This window comes from Tupaia chinensis, unplaced genomic scaffold (assembly GCF_000334495.1).
Source record: "Tupaia chinensis unplaced genomic scaffold, TupChi_1.0 Scaffold140534_1, whole genome shotgun sequence".
NCBI classification, from domain to species: domain Eukaryota; kingdom Metazoa; phylum Chordata; class Mammalia; order Scandentia; family Tupaiidae; genus Tupaia; species Tupaia belangeri.
Window position 1 is genome coordinate 377810 of NW_006200409.1, and position 25640 is coordinate 403449.

A 25640-nucleotide genomic window follows, 5' to 3' on the forward strand; every position below is an offset into this window, starting at 1 on the left:
CTTCTCCTTCATTTCTTCATGCCGTTAGGATTTTAGATGTACACAAGCTTGTGCCTGGTGCTTTTTCAAGCCACTGGGTCCAAGACTCGAAATAAACATTGGCCATATAGGATCCAGCCTTCCCTAACCACTAGGCAACAGGGCTTTTCCCCATCGTAACCATTTCTTTGAAACCATTTTTAAGTGTATGGGTCAATAGATGTCAAGCATCTTCATGTCGTGTACAACCAATTCACCTTACAAATGTGAAATTTTTCATATACCATCTAAACAACTCAATTTCCACCTGCCCCCATCCTCTGTTAGCTGCTGTTCTTTTTGTGAGTTTGATTACTCTTGATGCCTCATTTAGACATCATACAGTACCTGGTATTTTTGTTTTGTTTTGTGACTGATTTATTTCACTTACTAGCATGTCTTCAAGGCTAATCAGTGTCATAGCATATATCAGAATTTCCTTCCTTTGTCAGGCTTAGTAATACTCCATTGTATGTATGTACCACTGTTTGTTAGTCAATGGATATTTGGGTTCCTTCTATCCTTTTTTAGAGATATTTTTGCCATAGGGCGCATGTATTTGCTGGAAAGACAGAGACAGAAAGCGAGAAATCACCCTCACCTTCCTGCCCACAGGGGATGGCCACCCTACAATCCCTTCTCCTCCATTCTCCTCTTGGGATTTTGGGCACACATGCACACGCACCCAGCGTTAGTTTTAAGGACCTGGGTCTGGGACTCAAACTGCAGTTGACCACATGGGAGTCCAGCGACGTAACCATTATGCCATCTGCTGATCCTGGACTCCTTCTATCTTTTAATGATTATGAATAATGCTTCCGTGAACATGGGTGTATCTCTTTGAGGCTACAAGGCCCTTCTACTACTACCCCAGAACTAACTCCTGCCTCTACTACTCTTACCCTTATTGGAATACTGCTATTATGTGAAAAAACTGTATGCTTTTGTTCTTGAACTACTCATGCTCCTGCTATTTTTTAGGGTAACTTCCTCATTTTCCTATTGTCTCTACTTATAGACTGTCTCCTTGAGATTATCTCAGCTTCTTTAAACTTTACTTAGGTCTGGACCTTTACCACCTTCATTTAATGAAGAAAAACTGCTTTTTTATTCCTTTGCTTAAAATGTTCATGGATACATCTATTTCCAAATGTATTTGTTTATACATCTTTCCTTTTCTCCCAATTTTATTGAGATATAGATAACAAAATTATATATATATTTAAGGTGAACATGTGATAATTTCATATACATCCTGAAGCAATTACTACAAACAAGTTAGCACATCAGTCATCTCATATCATGTGTTTCTGCGGGTGTGTATATATTTGGTGAGAAAGAACATTGAAGTTCTCCTCTCAGCATATTTCAAGTATACAATATGGTATTATTATTATTGCCACTATGGTATACATTAAATCTCCAGAATTTAGTCATTTTATGCCTGAAAATGTGTATGCTTTGATCAGTATTTCCTCATTTTTTCTAATCCCTAGTCTCTGGAAATCACCATTCCACTGTTTCTATTCCCCTATTTTCTTTTTAAGAAATTTACCAGAGGGTGTATGCACTCACCAGAGAGACACAGAGAGGGAGGGAAAGAGAGAAAGCACCCCCAAGGGGACATGGTCTTGCTGAAATCCCTTCTCTTCCATTTCCCTCCTTTTGAGATTTTGTGCACACACACACACACTTAACATGTTTTTCAAGCCACTATATCTTTGTGTGACCTAGCCACCTTAACTACAGGCCATGGACTGGCTCATCTACTTCCATTTTTTCTAACATGTCAATATTACTGACCAAGGTCCCAATCAAAATTCTTAAGAACAGTTTTCTGGGCCAGTAGGTGGCATGGTTGTTAACGGGCTGGATCCTGGATGACTGACTCCGCTGTTCAAGCCCTGGACTCAGTGGCTTGTAAAACATAGTGTGTGTGTGCGCGCGCATGTATGTGCATGTGTGCATGTGTGTGTGCGTGTATGCACTCTCCCAGAATCCCAAGGGGAAAATGGAGAAGAGATTGCTGAGTGATAGTTTCCCCTGGGGCGTGATTTTTCACTTTCTCTCTCTGTCTTCAGTGAGTTTAGGCACCTTATGACAAAAAAAAACAAAAAAAAACAAAAAAAAAAAACAAAGAAAAAAACCCAAACAATTATCTATGCATACGATGTGCTTTTGCCATCTGAGAATAACAGTGTGTAACAGTTGTTGGCACTCTTTACTGCCCCCTCCCTTAATTGCTTACTTGTGATACATAGCAGGGATTCTTTTGTCTCAAGTAGTTTTCTGTAACAAATTAAGTATATACCTAATCATATAAATAATCTACATTCAGCCACTGTACCATAAAAGGCTTGAATAAACTTGCATGCCATATTTACCTCTTCCCCAAGCATTTGTATGATTGTTTCCTTATTACATTTTTGTACCCAGAAGTCACCTACTCCAAATGGCCATCCTGACTACCTTATCTAAAATTGAAGCTGAAGTCATTCTTTTTACTTAATCACTAACATTTTATTATGTACCTATTCCTTGTTTTCTTTCATTTTCTCCCCTTAGGAGGTACACATCATGAAGGCAGGGATGTTTGCTGACATATTCCCCATGTACAGAATAGTGAGGTACATAGTAGGTACCCAGTAAGCACCTGTTAAGTGAGTGGGTGATCTTCAAAGTAGTAAGTGGAAAGGCCTGGGTTTTAGAATTATCCTAGCCACAAAATAGTTCAACTACTAACTAGCTGCATGACCTGGAACAAGTTCTTGGCTTCAGTTTTGTTTTGCTTTTTAAAACATTGATAAAAGAAGTGATAATGACTTTATAGATTTACTTTGAATATTAAATGAAATAATACAATTTTTTTGGAGAGGTTTTTGCTGTAGGATGCATGCACTCGCCCGAAAGAGAGAGAAAGACAAAGTGAGGAAATCACCCCCCAGGGGGAATGGCCACACCGCAATCCCTTCTCCTCCATTCTCCTCTCAGGATCTTGGGCATGCATGCATACGCGCCCGGCGTGAGTTTAAGCCACCGGGTCCGGGACTCGAATCGCAGTCGACTACATGGGAGTTCAGCGACATAGCCATTATGCTAACTGATGGTCCCACATTTTATTTTTAAATAAAAGCTAGACTTAGCCAATAGTAAGTGTACAGTAATTGTTAGGTAATAGCTATTAATAATACTAGGATATTAGCTGTTAACCTTCTTATAGTTCTGCATTATTTTGTAGGTAGCTTTTAAGATTTTAATTTTTGTAGGGAACTTAAAATGAAATTTTTGAGTAAACTTTCATTTTGTTGCTTTAATACTTCTTTAATAGAATATCATAAAAATATTTTTAAGCCTAATGCACAATTTCTTAACCTCAGCATTATTCCATTTGTGGCTAGATAATTCTTTGTTGTTGGCACTGTCTTGTACATTGTAGGATGTTTAGCAGTATCCCTGGCCTCCACCCACTAGATGCCCGTAACAACCCCTAGACCTATTAGGACTACCAAAAATGTTTTTAGACAAATTGCCTAGAGGGGCAAACTGCCTTTGTTTAAGGACCCACTTAAGCAAGGGTTCCAGTGCTGAAGGGATGTTGTATATATATAATTGGATACCCAAAAGCATAAACTTAAAAGGATGTGGTTTTCTTTATTATATTTCACTTGATTTGAAATATTCAAATTTCCAGGGAAAAGTGAATAGCCTGATTGGCAAGGGAATGTTGTACAAAGTACCACGTGTCATTTTAAAAAGATTATTTAGGAATATTTATTTTAGTCATAGATATCTACATTCTAATCTGTGAACAGATTATATTCTGCATCTAATTTTATCACCATTTTAAATTATGTTTTACTTATATTACCCTTTTTGCATTTAGGTTAATTAAAGAAAATAAGAAGCATCAGGAACTCATCTTAGATATTTGTTCAGAAAAAGACAATCTAAGAGAAGAACTAAAAAAAAGAACAGAAACAGAAAAGCAGCATATGAACACAATTAAACAGGTAAAAAGACAAAAATCTTTAAAGACCTTACTTCAATTTATAAAATAAAGATATTCCCCCAAAATTATGGAGAAGCTGAAGTTCTGTAAGTTAAATCATATTTTAAATCCAGATAATTGCTTGGTTTTAAAACATTCTCTTTTACAAAGTTGAAGTCAAAGCTTGTAAATTTTCATTTTTATGATATATGTGACTGTTTTATAGGTAATAGAACATATTCTATAGTATGTTCTATATAAAAAAGACAGTTTGACTTGAGAGTTAGCTATACTGTTTTGCCAGTTAAGGCAAGAAATAATAGATACCTAAAAGATTGTGTTTGGCTTTAGAGTCTTTTCAAACTTACAGTTTGGTATGGTTTATTCTCCGTATTTTTGTAAACTACACTGTGAGGAATGGCTGTCATACTTTATTTTACTTATTATTATTTTTTTTAAGAATTATTGAATTTTAGGGCCAGCAGGTGGTGTAGTGATTAAGGCGCTGGGCTCCCACATGATCAACCACATTTTGAATCCTGAACCAGGCAGCTTGAAACTCAAGCCAGGCGCATGTACACCCAAAATCCTGAGAAGAGAATGGAGGAGAAGGGCTTGCGGTGTAGCCATCCTCCCTTGGGGGCGATTTCTCACTTTCTGTCTGTCTCTCTCTGGTGAGCACACATGCCCTGAAGCAAAAAAAAAAAAAAAACCTAAAAGTTATTTAATTTTATTTGTCCGTATTATTATTGTTCTTATATTATTTTTTTAAATTTGCTATGTCTGTGTCCACTCTTGGCTTGGAGGAGGAGCAAAGATGCGGGCAAACACAGATAAACTGTGCTGCTCAGTCATGGTGAGCTTCTCTATTTATACATTTTACCAGGCACAATGAACTGTTTGCAAGCTTTCAAGGATGCAGTTGAAGTTCTACAGTTAGAGATAAGGACTTTAGTGTATATGTTTTTTGACTTTGTTACTATCATATGTGATCCTGTTATGTGTCATAGGTCAAGCCAGATTATTTATGCTGTTTCTCTGCAACTCTGAGGAAGGCTGTCTGAGTATGCGTAAGCCATAAACATATAGAACAGGCATCACATGACCTAGCTAGGGTTAAGATGTTTCCCAGGCCCCGCTGATATTTCCACATAGCCCATAGCATCTAAGCCGTATGTCAGCCGGCTCAAATGAGTAATTAACAAGGTATGTAGATAACTGCTTCGTACTGCCAGACTACATACCCTCACATGCTACAGGGCACATGTGCTCACCAGAGAGAAACAGAAAGAGAAAGTGAGAAAGCAAGCCGCTAGGTCCAAGATTCGAACTGAGGGAGTCCAGTGCTTTAACCACCTGTTAGCCCAGGTCTCATACTTTAAATTGTATCTGGTAACTAGCTTCCCTAACTAGTCCTTGTTTTTTTCTTTTCCTTTTTTTAAACAAACTTCTCTGATACATAAATATTCAGACTGATAACACACCTGAGCCCCCATTTTCTTTCTTTTTTAAAATAACTATTTATTTAATTTTATTTATTTATTCCTTTTAATTTGATCAGAGTGAGAAAGAGGAATGTGAAAAAGCAAGTTTCCATGTCCAGGACTCAAAGCCACCATGCCACCTGCTTGCCCCTCCCCTTCATCTTTCTGTGCTGCTTTTTCTTCTGTACAGGGCTAGGTATATTCTAACCTTAAAAGTACTTCTCTGTGATGTGACCATCCCCCCAGGAGGTGATTTCTCGATTTTTGTCTATTTGTGTCTCTGGTGAGTGTATGTACCCTATAGCAAAAATATCTCTTAAGAAAAATTAAAAGTACTTCCATCTCAACTTTGACTGAAGCTGTATTATTAAAGTAACAATAAACAATTAGTAATAATATAATAGAAATTAAGCCAAATTTTCACCTGCTTATGCCTTGATATACTTAATGTACCTTCTATAATTAGAAGGTAACTATATTGGTAAAATTTTGTGTATTCAAACCAAGTTTGTATGTGTTCTAGGCCCACCACATGTAAATTCAATTTAGAATTGACGTTCTATGTTCAGGTGTAAGGGAGCCTTAATAATAGGCTGAATCTGTATTTTGACAGCCACATCATTGTTGATGACCAGGAAACTTCAGAATGAACAGATGGCATGGAACCAGAGCACTTGCTGTCATGAGCAGCTTAGTGCTTTTCCCTTTTTGATAGATAATTAATTTTTAAGCCAGAGGGTGCATGCCCACATGCAAAGGGAGGAGGGGAAGAAATATCCTCCAAAAGGGCCTAGTTACACTGCAATACCTTTTTCTCCAGTTCTCTCTCCCATCAGGATCCTGCCCATAAGTGCATGCCTGGCATGTTTTTCTAGTTGGTGGGGCCAGAACTCAAACTCTTGTTAGCCATGTGGGATTAGGTTTCCTTTGCACAGTGTTTAGCCACTGTGCATGGGGGCCAGCCAACATTGTGCCTTTTTAAAAGTGAAAATTGGATTCACCTTTCTATTGCTAGCATTCAGAGAATGTTATACTTCTAAGCAGAAAATTAGTATAGCAGCGTTTTCTTTTTAACTTTGCTATAGGACACATGTGCTCATGAGAGAGAGGAAAAGAGAAAGTGAGAAAGCAAGCCATCAGCAAGCCATCAGATCTGGGATTTGAACCGTGGTGAGCCATGTGGGAGTCCAGTGCCTTAACCTCTAATCCACTTGCTGGCCCCTTTCCATGTGACTTTAAAAAAGCCATGCATGTGACTTGTATTTCTGTTGGACAGTGTTGCTCTAGATAATTTTATTATAAAAAAAACTAGTACATATTCTATAAACTGATATTTAGATCCCTTTAAACAGCTTTATTGAGATATAATTCACATATCATAGTTCACTCATTTTAAGTGTACAGTTCAGTGGTTTTTAGTTGCGCAACGACAATCTTGGAACATTTTATTATACCTGAAAAGAAACCTCACGCACAGTAGTTTATTACTCGTTTTCTTCCAATACTATTATATTATTATACATACTCTCATCCTGCACTATACCTTTTTTTTTTTTGAGAGGTTTTTGCTATAGGGCATGTGTGCTCACCAGAAAGACAGAGAGAAAGCGAGAAATCACCCTCCAGGGGTGATGGCCACGCCGCAATCCCTTCTCCTCCATCCTCCTCTCGGGATCTTGGGCATGTACGCACATGCACCCAGCCTGAGTTTAAGCCACCAGGTCCGGGACTCGAACCATAGTCGACTACATAGGAGTCCAGTGACATAGCCATTATGCTAACTGCGGGTCCCTAAACCTTAAGGAGCAACTAATCTATTAGGTTGTCAGGAAAGTTGTGACATATTTAACAATGCAAAAATGTGTCATGATTTTTCTGACAACTCAGTACTTTCTGTCTCTATTTATTCACCTATTCTGGACATTTCACATAAGCGTAATAATAAAAGTAGCATTTTCATATAGCTTCTTTTGCTTAGCCTAATGAATTCAAAGTTTCTTTCAAGTGTTTGTATATTATCACTTCATTCTTTTTAATGACTATTATTCCATTGTATAGATATACAACATTTTGTTTATCCCTTAAATTAATTGTACATTTAGGTTGTTTTCACTGTTTGACTGTTATGAATAATGCTTCTATGAACATTCACATACTAGTTTTTGTGTAGGCATGTGTTTTCATTTCTCTTGGGTGTGCACCTAGGAATGTATAGAATGAGTTGGGAACATTCCTTTTTCTGTTGGTGAGTGGCAAGAGTTTGTGAAGAATTGAATTTAATTGGTTTTAAGTGTTTAGTTAAATTTACCTGTATAGCACTTGGACTTAAAATTTTTTTTTGTAGGTAGTTTTTCTCTTTTGATTACAAATTCAGTCTCTTGTTTTAGTAGTTTGTGTTCTTCTAGGAGTTTTCCATTTAATAGAAGTTAAATTGTTCATAGTATTCATTCATAATCCTTTCTATTTCTATAAAGTCAGTAGCAATATCCCTCTTAAATTTCAGTTCTAGTAATTTGAGCTTTCTCTTTTTCAGTCTAGCTAAAGATTTGTTAACTCTATTGATTTTTTTCAAAGAGCCAATTTTTTAATTAAATATTTTTGTTTCGATTTCCATTCTTTTTTTTTGGAGAGGTTTTTGCTATAGGGCGCGTGTGCTTGTCAGAGAGACAGAAAGCGAGAAATCACCCCCCAGGGGGGATGGCCACAATCCCTTCTCCTCCGTTCTCCTCTCAGGATCTTGGGCATAGCACGCACACGCACCTGGCGTGAGTTTCAAGCCACCGGGTCTGGGACGCGAACCGCAGTCGACTACATGGGAGTCCAGCGACATAGCCATTACGCTAACTGCTGGTCCCCCCATTCTTATCTTTATAATTTTCCCCTTGTTGGCTTTAGGTTTACTTTGCTCTTTTTTAGTACCTTTTTATTTTTTAAAGAATTGTTTAATTTTATTTATCATTTTTTTAACTTTGACTAGAGAGAGACAGAGAGAGAAAGGGAAAGTGAGAAATCAAGCCACCAGGTCTTGGATTCAAAACCACAGTTAGCCATGTGGGAGTCCAATGCCTTAACCACTAGGCCTCCTGCCAGCCTCTTTTTTTCCAGTATTTTAAGATGAAAGTTTAGGTTACTGATTCAAGAGCTTTCTTCTTTTTAAAGGTTCTTCAAGTTATAAATTTCTGTGTAACTGTTGCTTTAGATACATATCCCATAAATTTTGATTTTTGTCTTCATTTTCATTTATCACTTAGTACTTTGTAATTTCTCCCATCGGTCATTTAAGAATGTGTTTAATTTACGTTTTTTTTTAAAAGAATTATTTATTTTTATTTATTCCTTCATTTATTTTCATTTGACCAGAGAAAGACAGACATACAGAGAGAGGGAAAGTGAGAGAGCAAGGCACCAGGTCCGGAACTTGAACCATGGTTGGCGATGTGGGAGTGTCTAGCACCTTAACCACCACACCACCTGCTGGCCCCGAATGTGTTTAATTTTCTAAATGTGTAAATTTCCCAAGCTTCTTTCTTTTATTGAGTTCTGATTGTGTTCCATTTTCGTTGGAGAACATACTTTGTAAAATTTTAATCTTTTAAATTATTGAGGTTTGTTTATAACCCAACACATGTTTTATCCTAAAGAATATTTCATATGCACTTGATGAGAATTTATATTCTCCTCTTTTTTAGGCTGAGTATTGTATAGATGTATGTGTGTATAGATGTTAGATCCAGTTGGTGTTTATTGTTGTTCAAGTCTCTTATTTCTTTGTTAATCATCTGCTAATTCTATCCATTATTAAAAGTAGGAGATTAGTCTCCAACCTTAGATTCACTTTTTCCATTTTATTTCTGTCAATTTTGGGGTATTTTGGTGCTGTTATTAGGTACATACATCTTTCTTATTGATCAACTTATGGTTATGAAATGCCCTTTATTAATAACTTTATTTTAGTCTGTTTTATCTGATACTGTTAGTCTGTTTTATCTGATAGCCACTCTCAATTTCTTAGGATTGCTGTTTGCATGATTTATCTTTTTCCATCGTTCCATTTTATTTATTTATGTCTTGGAGTCTAAAATGTTTCCTGTAAACCATAGATAGTTGGATTTTTAAAATGTTTTAAAAAATTATTTATCTTTATTTTTAATTTGACCAGAGAGGGACAGAGAGTGAGAAAGAGGGAAAGTAAGAAAGAAAGCTGCTAGGTCTGGGACTTGAACCACAGTTGGCTATGTGAAAGTCTGGCGCCCTTAACCACCATACCACCTGCTGGCCCCAGTTGGATTTTATTTTTTTATTCCATTCCATCAAGTTCTGACTTTTTTTTTTGGAGAGTATTTTTGTTTTGTTTTGTTTTGCTTGTTTTGTTTGTTTTTTGTTTTTTGTTTTTTTTGCTATCGAGCACATGTGGTTGCCAGAAAAACAGAGAGAGGCAGAGAGTCAGAAAATGAGAAATCACACCCCAGGACGGATGGCCATACTGCAATCCCTTCTCCTCCATTCTCCTCTCGGGGTCTTGGGCATGCATGCACATGTGCCCGGTGTGAGTTTAAGCCACCGGGTCCAAGACTCAAACCACAGCCCACTACACACAAGTACAGTGACATGGCCATATGCCAATTGCTGGTCCCCAAGTTCTGACTTTTAATGTGATTACTTAATACTTTTTAGATTTTTTTGCCATAGGGTGCAACTGCTTGCTGGAGAGAAAGTAGGGGAAAAGTGATAAATCACAGGGAATAGCCACACTGCAGTCCCTTCTCCTCTAGTCTCTTCTTGGAATTTGGGGCATGTGCACACACATGCCTGGAGTGTTTTTTGGACTGCTGGTCTGGGAGTCTTAACTGCAGTCAGCCATGTGGGATCCCTGGCCTTAACCACTATGCCACCTCGTGGTCCTTAATACACTTTTACAGGTGTTATAATTAATAAGTATTAATTAACAAGTGTTCTTTTTATAAGTGTTAGAATTGTTCTTTTGCATTATGTGAATATTTTTTAATATAACAATTACATTTCTTTCTCTATATTTTCACTATTCTTTTTTTTTTTTTTAAGTTATTCCTTAGTGGATGGTCTAGGGCTTACCCGTACAAGGAGAACTTAAGAAAATTCGTAGAGGCCCAGCAGCTGTGGCAGAGTGAGGTGGTACAAATACCCAGCAAGGCTGGAAGCCATATGACCAACCATGGATTTAGATCCCTGAATTGGCTGAAAATTTGTTAGGCGGACACATGTTTGTGTACCCAGGATCCTGAGGACCTTCTTAGAATGCTGGGAAGGGATATGGCACCATGATGAGACTCTGCCAGGGGTGCAATACTCTCTCTTGTGCACATGTTCATGTACACACGTGTGTGCTCTCATTTACAAAATAGTGCATGGAAAAATGGAATTAAAGTACAGGTTTATTTTGGTGAAGAAAATTGATGAAATCTATGCATAGTGTGTAGTTTTTTTCATAATACATATTTTTCATTAATATTTTGAAATTCTTTATACTCTAACTTAGGAAAATGTCTTCAGATATATAGTAACTTAATTCCAATGAGAGATAGAAACATTGCTACTAGTTTTAATTTCTATGGTTAAGGTATATTCATTGCATTTTTATGCTTATTTACATTGTTTCTATGTGTTTGAGATATTTTTTGTCTGGTGTAGCTATAAAAATAATATGGAAACTTTTTTTTTATAGTTAGAATCAAGAATAGAGGAACTTAATAAAGAAGTTAAAGCATCCAAAGATAAACTATTAGCTCAAGACATTGCAGCGAAAAATGCAATTCAGCAATTACACAAAGAGATGGCCCAACGAATGGAACAGGTATTTTTCATATCATTATCATTATTATTATTATTATTATTATCAACTTGATACTCTGGTGACTCTTTCATGTTATTAAATAAATTAACCGTGTTAGACTGTTTTGGATATTAGCAATGTTATTTTATTTATATAAAAATTTGCTTTTCAAAAAATGTTAAAGCAATACATAAATACATGCCAATTATTTTAAAAATTAATAAATTGAGGCCAGCAGGTGGCATGGTGGTTAAGGGCGCTAGACTCCCACATGGCCAGCCACAGTTCAAGTCCCAAATCTGGCGGCTTATTCTCTCTCTCATCTCTCTCTCTCTCACGCTGTCCCTCTCTGATCAAATTTAGGTAGGTAGATAAATAAATAAATAAATAAAGGTAAATTTAAAAATTCTAAAAAAAAAAATTAAGAAAATGTATGGAATAAAACAAAATGAAAGTCCCCCTTCTGTACTTCTCCTGCTATTTTTTGTTGTACAGCTAATTATTGATATTTAGATTATGTGTCTTACCACATATACATGTACAAGTCACGTCCTTTCGTGTACATATTTGTATACTTTTTCTTCCTACTGTTAGATTGGAATCTTACTGTACATCTTTTGTAACCTGCTTGGATTCCCTATTTAATGTATCTTGATAATATTTTGAGTGGGATCTGTAATCTCAGGAAAGGTCATTGTAAACAATGCTTTTGTGTATTTACTTGCCTAAACATAAAGATGAGGTCTTTGTCATCTTCATTTTTGTATTCACACATCCTAGCACAGTGCCTGAGTAACAATTAATCCTAGAAATGAATTGAATCAGGTAGGTTTAATTACCATGCTTGCACCAGGAGTGAAGTAAATTCCAGTCTTTCTACTATTACAGGTGGCATTCTAGAAGAATGTTGGGAAACAGATTATTATCAACCTTTATCTCTGACTCTTTAGAACATGTCAACCCTTTGCATTAGAAATGTTGTATTTTGGAACTGCAGGTGGTATGGTGGTTGGGGCACTGGAGTCTCACTTGGCCAACCATGGTTTTAATCCTGGACCTGGCAGCTTGCTTTCTTTCTGTCTCTTTCTGGTGAGCGTGTGTGCCCTATAGCAAATTTCAGTAAATAAATAAGTAAATAAACAAACTAAATAATTCTTTTTTAAAAAGAGAGCAATATTATATGTTAAATGCATACTATAAATTCTAGATTCCTGAGTACTAATTGAAGGGAAATTTAAAGCCTAAGACCTTCAGAAGTAAGTGGTTTTAGTGGACCCAAACTTAGCCAATCATTAGACTCACCTAGTGAACTTTAAAACAAAACAAAACTCTGAAGCTTATTATGGATTTAAAATAAAATAGTAGATGAATGTTTAAGATTGCAATTCAAATAGTTTAAAAACAAATCTTCCAACATTTTCTCCCCTTCCCTGAAGTAACAACTTATACCAGTTAACAAAAATGTTTGTTGCATTGACAGGTGCATATGTATACATTCTTTTCTTTCTCACTCACCTGTTTCTTCTTTTTACAAATGGCAATTCACTATTTGTGTGTTTCCTCCCTTATGATGAGAAGTGTAGATAATGTTAATAATATTGGGTTATTGGAAAAGTAATGATGAATTTTTACTGTGTTTTTCTATGCAAAAATGCATCATGAGTTTTCCAATGATTCAACAGTAATTTATATATTAAGTTTTAGCAATGCGCTAGGCTATGTTCAAATACTTTATAAGTATTAACTTATTTAATCTTCACAGCAGCCTTAAAAGGTGGGTATGGTTAAGGCAGATTTTGGGAACTGTTCCTTTTTTTTTTTTTTAAAGTGATTTTTTCCTGTAGAGTGTCTGTGCTCCCCAGAGAGACAGAAAGTGAGAAATCACCCAACAAGGGAGATGGCCATGCACCAGTTCCTTCTCCTCCATTCTCCTCTCAGGATCTTGGACATGAATTTTAAGCTCCAAGGTCTGGGACTTGAACTGCAGTTGACTACGTGGGAGTCCAGCAACGTAACCATTATGCCATCTGCTGTTTCATTTTATTATTGCTAGATCTTTTTCATTCCTGTTTTCCCCTAAGTTTTATGCCCAACTTTTTAATTTAAGAGTTTTCAAACCTTTAGTGAAGGTGAGAAAACAGTAAAATGACCACCTGTTTAGTCTCCACCCTACAGTCCTCATATCTGGTAAGTTTTATTTAGAAATATATTCCCAGTGTGGGTGTGCATGTGTTCATACACACAAATACTACTAATTTAATTTTCCAGGTTTATCCATTTGATAAAATAAAAATGAATTTAAACCTCAAACTTATAGGAGAGTAGAGTTATATTATAAATGATCAGAAGCTTTATCACATGTCCCCTACTGGTAGCCTCCGTGGCCTGGTATTGGTAAATGTCCACAGGGCAGTGAAGGCTTAAATCCTAGTATGCTATTCTAGCTTTCTGCTTCATCTTGGATTATATAGTTCTGGGGCACTTCCCATGCTTTCTTGTGAGCTCAAATTTATATTAAAAGGTATTTGTTGTATTTTATCTAAAATACTTGGTGTATTGAATGAGGAGAGTTTATCTGCCATACCTCGAGAGACAGACTACTTACCTTTTCATTTTAGTGGTTTGCTGAATCCTTTTGATTATATTATTCATGCTTGCTTTATCTTTACCCAAGTCAGTGATAAACATCTTAAACTGGTCAGATCCAAAGTCCTTAGCTGGCTACTCTTTATCTGTTCTATAAGTGGACTGACTTTCTGTAGTTAGTTTAACAATTATTATATTGTCTCATTTAATATTCCCAGTGACTCTTTGAGGCAGTTGCTGCCATTTGCTGGGGCAGAAGCTAGAAACGTGAACTTTTAATATGAACTCTTTGTTTATTCCTTTGCAATTGGAACTGATCCGTACATTATTCTGAGCAGTAGGACTGTAGCACTCTTTGCTGTAGTCAAGAACTTCATAATGTATTTCACCTTAACTATTAAATTTTTTTTCTGTTTTTTATTTCTTGCCTCAAGTCTCTCAACTTTAGTGAAGTATCCATACTGCCACCAGTTATCTCACTAAAACACACATTTAATAAAAACTTCTGATGTATCCTTCTTTGTTTTATAGGACAAAATTCAACTCATTAGCATGGCAGGATAAGCCCTCTTCTTTTCCATATCTTATCTCCACTTCTCACCTCTCTGTTTTTCAGCTACTTGCTTCGCACTATAACCAACACCAATTTCTAGGAAAGGACTTGATACTCTTTCAATATATCATGCTGTTTCATTTGAGGAGTTTGAACATTAAATTGTCATGAAACTAGATTCTTCTTTTTTTTTGGTAATTAATGTCTTTATTTTATTTTATTCATTTATTTTCAAACCACTGGGTCCAGGACTTGAACCACAGCGTCAGCCATGTGGGATACAATGCCTTAACCACCACACCACCTGCTGGCCTAAAACCAGTTTCTTTTGCAGTTGACATTGAACATTGAACTGAACCATCAAATTGACTTTCTCTAAATACAATTATCCAGTTACCTAAAAAAAAAAAAAATTGTTTTTGGGACCAGCAGTTAGCGTAATGGCTATGTTGCTGGACTCCCAGGTAGTCGACTACCGTTCAAGTTCCGGATCCGGCAGCTTAAACTCACGCCAGGCACGTGTGCGTGCGTGCCCAAGATCCCAAGAGGAGAATGGAGGAGAAAGGATTGCGGCATTGCCATCTGCCCTGGGGGGTGATTTTTCGCTTTCTGCCTCTCTGTCTCTGTCTTTCTGGCGAGCGCACACACCCTATAGCAAAAAAACCTCTCCAAAAAAGAAAAAAAAAGAAATAATTGTTTCTAAATCTAGCATAACTTTCTTACTCTTTTTCCACAAGAAATCCTCAAACCCTCAGGGGTCTATGTATTCATAATGCAATGCCTTTCTTAATTTTACTTAAAAATTAGTAGGCTATTTCAATGGCAGCAAACCCCAATAGGGCAATTTGAAAAAGCATGTGTGTATGTATGTCTTCCTGTACATTCTGAGTGTTGACTAAATGTTCTTATTAATAGAGCCAAAACTTTATGAAATGTTTTTGCCCCTTTTCATCAGAGCATAGATTTTTTTTTATATTGTATTTATTCTTATAGTCACCTTCTTCAATTCAGTTTTTTAATCAGTTGGCATTTACCACTGAATACTTGTGAAATCTTAAAAGCTTAAGATTCCATCTTTTGTAAAATGGGTATGTACTTTTATGGTTTTTGTAAACTCTATATTTATATAAAAGAAGGGCTAGCTGTAGAAGATTTAGTGTGTGACATTTCAGATTATAGAGTATATCAGTTTATACTAATAGAGAATTTTAAATGCATATATAGATTTCACTCTTAATCCAGCTAGGTGTTTCTTAAGTTTGAAGTGCTTAAGATAAAAGTCCTTTAAAATACATACTATAAATTTTCATAAATAGGAAATTGAATGATTATTAATCAGCCTATGGCTACAGTGGGGAAGGAAACAAAAAAGATTATACGTTCTAGAAAATGCTTGCCATACGGAGTCCTGGTAGAAAACAGATGGCATACCAAAACTGGTGGTTTGAGGAGAGTTTAATGAAAGGACTCTTTATGAAGATGTAAGTAAGGTTTAGAGAGGGTTCCAGAAAGAGAATATGCAGGATCTTGGGTCTGTCAGAGGAGACGTTATCACCCTTCAGCCTCCAAGAACAATGGAGGGAGTAGGCTGAGTAATCTAGAAAGCATAGTTGTATAGAAAGGACACTTGGCAGAAGCAGTGGCCTTCAGTCAACATGTGGTGACTCTGGAGCCAGATCGTACCCTACTTACCTTCCTGAACTTCGGCCCAGTACATCCTGTTGGCTGATCCAACTGGAAGTCCGAGGGCAAGGGAACTTGTTGATTTGGTCCGTGATGACCATCTTCTGAGGCACAATGGGACAGAAAGGGATGGGAAAGCAGATTTACAAGTGTAAGTGGAAAATACTGGCCAAAGTAGAAGGAATAAAGCAGGGTAAAAGCAAATACTAGTGATGTATCATTTTCTGTAATGTTGAGTTTTTCCTTTCATTTTAAAATTCCATGACACAAGTTTTAGAAATGTACAAAAGCCAGAAACTGCATTGGTAATTTTATAAGATGATATTGTTTGATTCGATATATTTTCTTTGAAAAATTTTTTTTTATTAATGCCAGATAATACTTTTTTAAAAGGCCAACAAGAAATGTGAAGAGGCACGTCAAGAAAAAGAAGCAATGGTAATGAAGTATGTAAGAGGGGAGAAGGAATCTTTAGACCTTCGAAAAGAAAAAGAGATACTTGAGAGAAAACTTAGAGATGCAAATAAGGAATTTGAGAAGAACACTAACAAAATTAAGCAACTTTCTCAGGAAAAAGGACGCTTGCACCAGCTGTATGAAACAAAGGTATGACTTGTGCCATCGTACCTTATTTGAAATGTATTCTCTTTGCTTTTCCTCCTTTAAGTAATTGTAGCTTAACATGTTTAAAACACTCAAACATAAAGTTGTTATTATTACTTTACTTTCCAAGAACATGAACATTTTAATATTCCAGTGTCTCCTTACATGCGTGCTAGAAAGGTTTGCTGCGGAAAAGATGAGGTATGAGCACATAATTGTCTATTAACTTTTTCTTGGTAGATCTTTTTAAAAACTTTCTTTTTTAAAATTTATTTAAAAAATTTTTACAAAGTGTGTCTGCTCACCAGACAGAGAGAGGGAGAAAAAGGCACCCTCCCCCACCCCATGGAGAACGGTCATGCCACAATCCCTTTTTCTCCGTCTCTTCCTACTGTTAACCCAACTGTGCCCAGTGTGTTTTTCAAGTCAATGGATCCAGGATGCAAATCATGAGGCAGCCAGGTGGGATTCAGCCACCTAAACCATCATGCCATGGACTCTCCTTAAAACTTTCTTTTAAAATTTATATTTTGAAAGATCCATTTATGCCTCAAGAGAAGATTATATTTTGGTAATATATGTACGTAATAATGTCAAACATAAAGTTTTTGAGTCAGAAGAATTATTTGACCAGAATTGTTTTTTTTTCTTTTTTGAATTTGTTAGAGGACTTGTGCACTCACAGGAGAGAGACAGGGAGTGAAGAGTGAGACTGTACTCCTATGAAGGATGATCACACTGCAGTCCCTTCTCCATTTCTCCTTTTGAGATTTTTGGGCACTCATGCACTGGCACCTGGTATATTTTTCAGGCTGCTGTTCCAGGACTTGAATCATGCAATTGGCTATGTGGGATTCAGCCACCTTAACCATCACATCACTGGTCATTGAGTAGATCTTAATGTAACACCTATTAACCATAGAATAAATTTTTTTTTTCTTACAGAAAAACATGTTTCTTAGATGTTGTCTAAGGATCTAATTACTGAATTAGCTATTCAGCACTGTTGCTGTTGACTAGCAGCCAAGTTACATGGTTATGTTTCCAGTACATTATCATTTCTTGGTGATTAATGTTATTTTTTACTTATTAACTTTTAGTTCAGGAATATTGCCATTGTCCTTGGGAATTTTGCCAAAACCAATGTAGTTCATAATTCTCCTTAACGCCAAACAGTTAAAAAGAATTAAAGATATGCTTGTGTTCACAGCACATTCAAATGGTTAAAATATAAATTTTAGTCATCTTCATGTTTGTTACTTGAATTTCAGATAATACTGCCTTCTTCTCATCTGACCTTTTCAGTCAATTTTTATGGCCTGTGGACCATAGTGTGCCGGCCTGGCCCTTGATTACATAATATTACTACCCTGATTACTTTCAAGGGGGTGAAAAAGGTACAAAAGAAATTAGTTGACTGTTTAAATGAAAAATATGACCTATTTTATTGTTATTATTTTAGGAAGGTGAAACAACTAGACTCATCAGAGAAATTGACAAATTAAAGGAAGATATCAACTCTCACATCATTAAAGTAAAATGGGCACAAAACAAATTAAAAGCTGAAATGGATTCACACAAGGTGAGTACTATAATGCAGTAGAATTTTTATTAGACTAGGTTTTAGGAGCAGAAACAGTAATAGTTAATGAGGCATAACGTTTACTTCAGTGACTCCTGCAGGATAGCTTGGACCTAGATATTTGGTGACTATGAGGAAGAAATTCCCTTGCATGATAATATACACCACACACACACACAGATAATAGGTTGTTGAGAAAGTCGTGTATATTTTTCTATAAAAAAAATGTGTCACGACTTTTCCTGACAACCCACTATTTATTTATTTATGCATACATACACACACAATAATTATTTATTTCATTTTACTTATTTATTTATTATTCTTCAATTTGACCAGAAAGAGAGAACAAGAAGCAAGCCACCAGGTCTGGGACTCCCAACTGTGGTCTGCCATGTGGGAGTCTAGCATTTTAACCACTATGCCACCTGCTAGCCCCTATACATATATTTGTTAGGTTTTTGCTGTAGGGCTCACGTGATTGCTAAAGAGAGACGAAAAGAGGGAAAGTGAGAAATCACTCTCCAGGAGGGATAGCCGGCTATTCCCTAATCTCTTCTCCATTTTCCTTTCAGCATTTTGGGCATGCATACACAAGTGTCCAGGGTGATTTTCAAGCCTCCAGGTCTAGGCTTGGATTACAGTTGACCATGTTGGAGTCCAGCACCTTAACCACCATGCTACCTGCTGGCCCCACATGATTTACATTTTAAATTTAATAGAAATTTTATTCATAGTTCTTTTTGGCATGCAAAATTTTTCTTACTCGTTTTGGCATGCAAAATTTAAAGATTGTTAGAAATGTGGGAGGGAGGAAGAGAATAAGTTGTCAGAATGAAAAGTATATCGGAAATTAAAAAAAAATCTATGATGCTAACTAACATTCTTATAATCAAGAAACACATTCTTAAATATAACAAACATAAAATATTTTAATAGTAGGTTTTCTTTTTTATTTTATTTTATTTTTTTTTGAGAGGTTTTTGCTATAGGGCATATGCGTTTGCCACAGAGACAGACAGAAAGCAAGAAATCACCACCCAGAGGGGATGGCCACACTACAATCCCTTCTCCACTCTCCTCTCGGGATCTTGGGCACGCACGCACATGCGCCCCGCATGAGTTTAACCCCGGGGCCGGGACCCGAACCGCGGTCGACTACATGGGAGTCCAGCGACTTAGCCATTATGCTAACTTCTAGTCCCTTATTTTTTCTTTATAAACATAATTCCACTAGTATTATGCCTTGTGAGTATCATTTTATTGAAAAAATTATATAGTAATTTAAGATGAAGATAATAGAATGTGATAGAAAGAATAACTGAAATGTTACATAAATCAAAGAGCAAAGTTATGGAAATACCGGTTTCTAGGTTTTCAAAAAGAAGCTTACTGTTTCTGTTTAAAACTACAATCATGATCTACCTTATTAAATAATAATTTTTTTTTTTGAAAGAGAGAATTTTTTCCTACAGGGCGTGTGCACTTGCCAGAGAGACAGAAAGTAAGAAATCACCCACCTGGGGGATGGCTGCACCTTAGACCCTTTTCCATTCTTTGGGGATTTTGGGCAAGCACACACACGTGCTCCATGAGTTTTAAGGCATTGGGTCTAGGACTCGAACTGTGGTTGACAACCTGGGATCCCAACAACATAACCATTACTTCATTGCTTGTTCCACTTTATTAAATAATTCTTAAGTACAAATTTTAATAACCTTTATATTTTTTAAAAATATATTTTATTTAACTAATTATTATTATTATTATTTTCCAGTTTGATCAGAGAGAGATTTAGAAAGCAAGCCTCTAGGTACAGGACTCGAACTGTGGTCAGCCATGTGGTAGTCCAGCACCTTTAACCACCTGCCACCCACTGGCCCAAGTAACCTTTAGATTTGTATATGTAGTATTATCAGAGAAGACTGTAGGGAGAATGGTCTATATTGACTTTAGTCAAAGGAAGGCTAGAGAATAGTAGGTTCTCAAGTTTGAAGTTGACTTGATCATCGCATATGTCTGAAAAAACTAACAAGGCAGAGAAAGCACTATGAGAAAGAATAAGAATCAATCCCTAGTGTTCAACAGGGCTGATCCATTTTTTCTGTTTACCTGGGGTTATAGGATGAGGAGTGAAAAGTTAAAATCCATAATGACAGCAGTGTTTTTTAACTGCTTTGAGTTGCTTCAAGATCTGAACATAATGCTTGGTGATAAAAGAATACTACTGTTGAAGAGTAAAACACTGTTACTGATCTGTGAGCCTTGTGTGTTCCAAGAATGAGTTGTAAGAGACTCTTAACAGCAACTTTGAGGTCACACGAAATGAGATACTCTGTAAGTAGATTAGAGAAGTGATTCAAGGCTGACCTCTATGAGATTACATAGTGTAGATTCCTAGAGAATGAATAATGAATGTATTGACCTAGTATGTAGAAATTAGATACTCAGTTCTTTTTAAGTAAAGGCATTTATTAACTAGTCAGTATTTAGCTCTGTATGGAAATAAAAGCCTTAGAAGACACAGTCATTGCTTTAAAAGAGTGTCTGAGATGGGCTCTTAGTACCTATTTTATGGATTTACCTACTGGATTTGAGACAGAGTCTGGATCAAAGGATACAAGATTTCATCTTGATCTTGATAGAGTAGGCCACCACTTGAGATGTGAAGAAGCTTAAGACTCAGGAAATTTTTCTCCAGGCATTCTTTTCCAGTTTTTGGTCACCGTACTAAGTCTGAAGTATTAATACTAGAATATTGTAATTTGCTGGATCCATCGTGATCATTAGCTTCTGGTCAGACCTCCGGAGAATATGATCAAAATTAAAGTCTTGACTAGGTAGACTCTATACTCAGTTTATCAGATCAAACAATTTATTTGCCCCCCCTCAACTCTGTTGGGGGTTAACTGCAATATGTTTTTAACATGTAGTCTCTAAAGACAAAAGCTTTTTCAGTATATTGAATAGAGAAGAAAGACTTCCCGGGGCATTACTCATCTACTCACTTACCTACCAGTTCATCTGCTTGGTCTTGGAATAAGATAATCTCAATGTAGCTTAGAGTATGGCTGGCAAAAGATGTGGCAGTGGCTTTGGGCAGCCATCATTTGGCTGAATTGGGTACTTGTCAGACATTTTCTGCTTCCAAGAAAGCTACAGGAATAGAGTCTCAGGTGTCAGGTTTACAGGATACAACAGACTGTCATATTTTACAGACCTAATGTGCTAACAAGCGTTGGGATATTTTATGCCGTGTCACCTCCACTAGGTCACCTGAAGTAAGACTGAGCCGCTTAATAAGCTCTTTCTATACTTGTCATGTTGTCTGTCATAGATTCATTCTTAAATGGCATGTTTGCTCATAAAGTAGATGCTAGAGTTTGCTTTTAATTAGCTTCGCCATTTTATCTCACTTGGTAAAAGTATATTGTATTCTGTTGCTTTTCTATAATTCTACTGACTATACTTTATTGCATTTTGGAGTAACAGGTCTAACTGCACCCTCCCACCTTAAAAATAGTTAGAAAGACATTTGAAATGAAGATATTTGGACTTGAGAAACAGGCAGCATAGGACAGAGATCCCTGAGTGAAGGGAACAAATGAAGTATAACGACTGGAGAGCGCCAGGCTGCAGCACAAAAAGGAGGGCTTAAACAGAGCCCAGCACTCTACCTGAATCGAGAGGGATAAGTTCAAGATATGAGGAATGGGGCAGAGCTCCAGGACAGTAAAAGATAATCTGTAGTGGTCCCCTTCAAGTGTTTACTTACTGCGATCAGTGGATGCATATGTGTCAATCAGGAAACTGTAGAAGTGGGGAAAGGACTGACACAAGAGAGCAGGGATAGCAACTGCTAGAGCTCACACAGGGCTGGGGTCTGTTCATGTTTCCACCAGCCAGAGAAGACCTCTTTAACTGCAGGGCATCAAGTAGCTCTCAAAGGGTATTTGCTTTAATTGTGAGGGCGAGTCAGCCTTAGACGAAGGTCTGCTCTGGACCCACCCTAAAAATTTTGAAAAGAAGCCTCAAATCATATCTTTTCAAGTACGTTAATTCTGTCCCCAATCCCCTAAATTTTTAAAACGAATACAAAAAAATTGAACCACCTAGGAGCATAAAACTTTCTGTGTTTGGTATCTAACCAAAAATTACCGGGCATGCGGAGAAGCAGGAAAATATTAGATCATAAGTAGAAAGAAAAAATCAGTCAGAAGAAACAGAACCAGAAATGACAGATGATTAGAATTAGCAGACAGGGGGCGCCGGTAAGTAGTGTGGTTAAAGACGTTGGATTCCCACATAGCCGACCATGGTTTGAGTCCTGGACCTGGCAGCTTGCTTTCTCACTTTTCCTTTCTCTCAGCCTCTCTCTCTCTCGTTCTTGCTCTGTCCCTCTCTAGTCAAATATAAATACATAAAGTTAAATAAAATAATTCTTTAAAAAAAAAGAATTAGGAGATGCAGGTTGTTAAAACACAGCTATGAATATGTTCTCTGTGTTCCAGGGGATGGGCAAAAACATTGGATAAGGAGGCATAGAAGATACAGAAAAAGACTACATGGGTAAATGGCTGAGATGAAAAATGCACTGGATAGAATTATTAGCAGATTAGTCTCTGCAGAAGATAGGATTAGTGTAATTGAAAATATGGCAGTAGAAACTGTATGTTAGCAACTCACAGTTATTAACTTCTACCAAGACTTCTAGATCATGTATTCGTCTCTTTGCTTGTCATCTGAAATATAAACATCTTAAATTTAAATGTCTGAAGTTGTACTAATAGGGTGCCTCTTCCCTGCCTCAGTTAATGGCAATCCATCCTTTTAGTTGCTCAGGCCAAACAGTTTGGATGTATCCCTGCCTTCTCTTAGTCACTATATCTGGTCCCTTAACAATCTTCTCACATATTCATGTCTTAATCCACCTATCACCTTCTCCATGAGACTCCCTGGTTACCCTGGTAACACTTTTTTTTTTTAACTGTAGATTTTTACCTTAGGACGTGTGTGCTTACCAGAGAGAGAGAGAAAGAGACAGAGACTGTTAGAAGGAAAATGAGAAATCACCCCCCCAGGGAGGATGACCATGCTGCAACTCCTTCTCCGTTTTCCTCCTGGAATCTTGGGGATGCATGCACATGTGTCTGCTGTGAGTTTCAAGCCACCACGTCCAGGACTCATTCCTCGGTTGGCCATGTGGGAGTCCAGTGACATAACCACTATACCATCTGCTGGCCCCAAACCTGTTAACACTTTTAACACCTTTTCTAAAACATCCTTCATGTCCTTGCTTTATTTTTAGAACTTAGAGCTTGTCACTACTACAACATATATTTTACTTAGGTATCTGTGTCCAGCAGTAAAATAGTAGTTTTACAAGGATAGAGATTTTGTCTGTTTTCTTACACAACTCTTTTCTTGGAGCATGAGAACAGTGGGGTATAGCATGTGCTCAGCAAATAGCAAATAAATGAAATGTAGTTAGTACTTTAACTTAAACACATGTGATATGATACTCCTTTTCTCTATTCTAACGTTCATTTACTTAATAAATATGTATTTGGCATGTAATTGCTATTTTTGGATGAAGTTAAGCACATACTATGTGTGAGGCTGTGTTTTAGCTACTGATGATATGGTAGCAGAACAAAAGAGCTTGTTCTCTCTTTTTCCTCTTGTTGAGCCTAAAATTTTTTTTTTTTTTGAGAAGTTTTTGCTATAGGACGTGTGCACTTGCAAGAAAGACAGAGAGAGATAGAAAGACAGAAAGTGAGAAATCACCCTCTGGGGGGATGGCCATGCCACCATCCCTTTTCCTCCATTTTCCTCTTGGGATCTTGGGCACTCATGCACATGCACCCGGCATGAGTTTAAGCTACCAGGTCTGGGACTCGAACCGCAGTTGACTACATAGGAGTCTAGCGACATAGCCATTACACTAACTGCTGGTTCCGAGCCTACTATTTTTTTAAGAGAGATTTTTGCTATAGGGCACATGCACTCACCAGAGAGAGACAGAAAATGAGAAATCTCCCTTCCACCCCCAGCGGGGTGGGAATCCCACAGTCCCCTCTCCTCCATTCTCCTCTCAGAATCTTGGGCCCGTATGTACAAGCATCATAAGTTTTAAACCACCAGATCTGGGACTTAAACTACAGTCAACTACGTGGGAGTCCAGCAACATAATCGTTATGCTATCTGCTGGTCTCAAGCCTGTTTTTTAAACTCAATATTCAGGCTGGCTCCATGGCCTGGTGGTTATGGATCCCACATTGCCAACTGTGCATTTCAAGCCCCAGACATGGTGGCTTAAGAAGTGTAGGGAGTGTGTCTGTGTGTGTGTGTGTGTGTGTGTACCCAAAATCCTGAAGGGAGGAGAGATGGAAGAAAAGGGAGTGTGATAAGACTGTTCTACATTGGGGGTGCTTTCTCTTCTCCCTGTATTTCCATCCCTGTCTCTCTCTTTCTCTCTCTTTGGGGAATTCATGTGTGCTATAGCAAAAAAGTAATAATAATAAGTAAAAAATCGGTATTTGAAAAAGTAGGGGCAAGCAAGTGACATGGTAGTTAAGGCACTGGATTCCCACATGCAGTTCGTCTGCAGTTCAAGTTCCAGACCCAGCAGCTTGAAATTCACGTTGGGCATGTGTGTGCCTTCCTGAAATCCTGAGAGAATGGAGAAGAAGGGATTCCTGTGTGGTCATCATCTCTGGGGCGGGGGGATAGGGGGATGACTTCTCACTTTCCCTCTTTTGGTGTCTCTCTGTGAGCATACGTGCACTGTGGTGAAAAAAAACTTTAAAAAAAGTATCTAAATAATTCCATATATTTAAAAACTGGTACTGAGTTTTAATGCAAGTCAAGTAAAATATAGCAACCAAGTATGTCATAAGTACTTAATTGTATGGCAGACAGATTTATTTTTAAAAGATGATATATAAGAAGCTGTATGTGTAGGAACCAGCAGTTAATGTAATGGCTATGTCACTGGATTCCCACGTAGTCGACTGCAGTTCAAGTCCCGGACCCAGTGGCTTAACGCCGGGCGCGTGTGCGTGCATGTATGCCTGCATGCCTAAGATCCCGAGAGGAGAATGGAGGAGAAGGGATTGTGGCATGGCCATCCCCTCTGGGGGGTGATTTCTCGCTTTCTGTCTCTCTGTCTGGTGAGCACATGCGCCCTATTGCAAAAACCTCTCAAAAAAAAAAAAAAGAAGCTGTATGTGTGGGACCAGCAGTTAGCGTAATGGCTATGTCACTGAACTACCAAACTCCCATGTAATTGACCATAGTTCGAGTCCCAGATCCAGTGGCTTAAACTCACGTCG

At 37.3% G+C, this 25640-nt stretch overlaps 1 protein-coding gene across 2 annotated transcripts in view; it reads left to right on the forward strand.

The window, feature by feature from the left end:
* Positions 1–25640, forward strand: part of CCDC186 (coiled-coil domain containing 186) — an 80981-nt gene that overhangs the window by 32301 nt on the left and 23040 nt on the right. For both annotated transcript variants that reach the window (XM_027766075.1, XM_006162762.3), the window contains exons 3-6: positions 3902–4028; positions 11192–11320; positions 16515–16727; positions 18187–18306. In XM_027766075.1, the coding sequence (XP_027621876.1) occupies positions 3902–4028; positions 11192–11320; positions 16515–16727; positions 18187–18306 (589 nt within the window). The remainder of the gene's footprint in view (positions 1–3901; positions 4029–11191; positions 11321–16514; positions 16728–18186; positions 18307–25640) is intronic.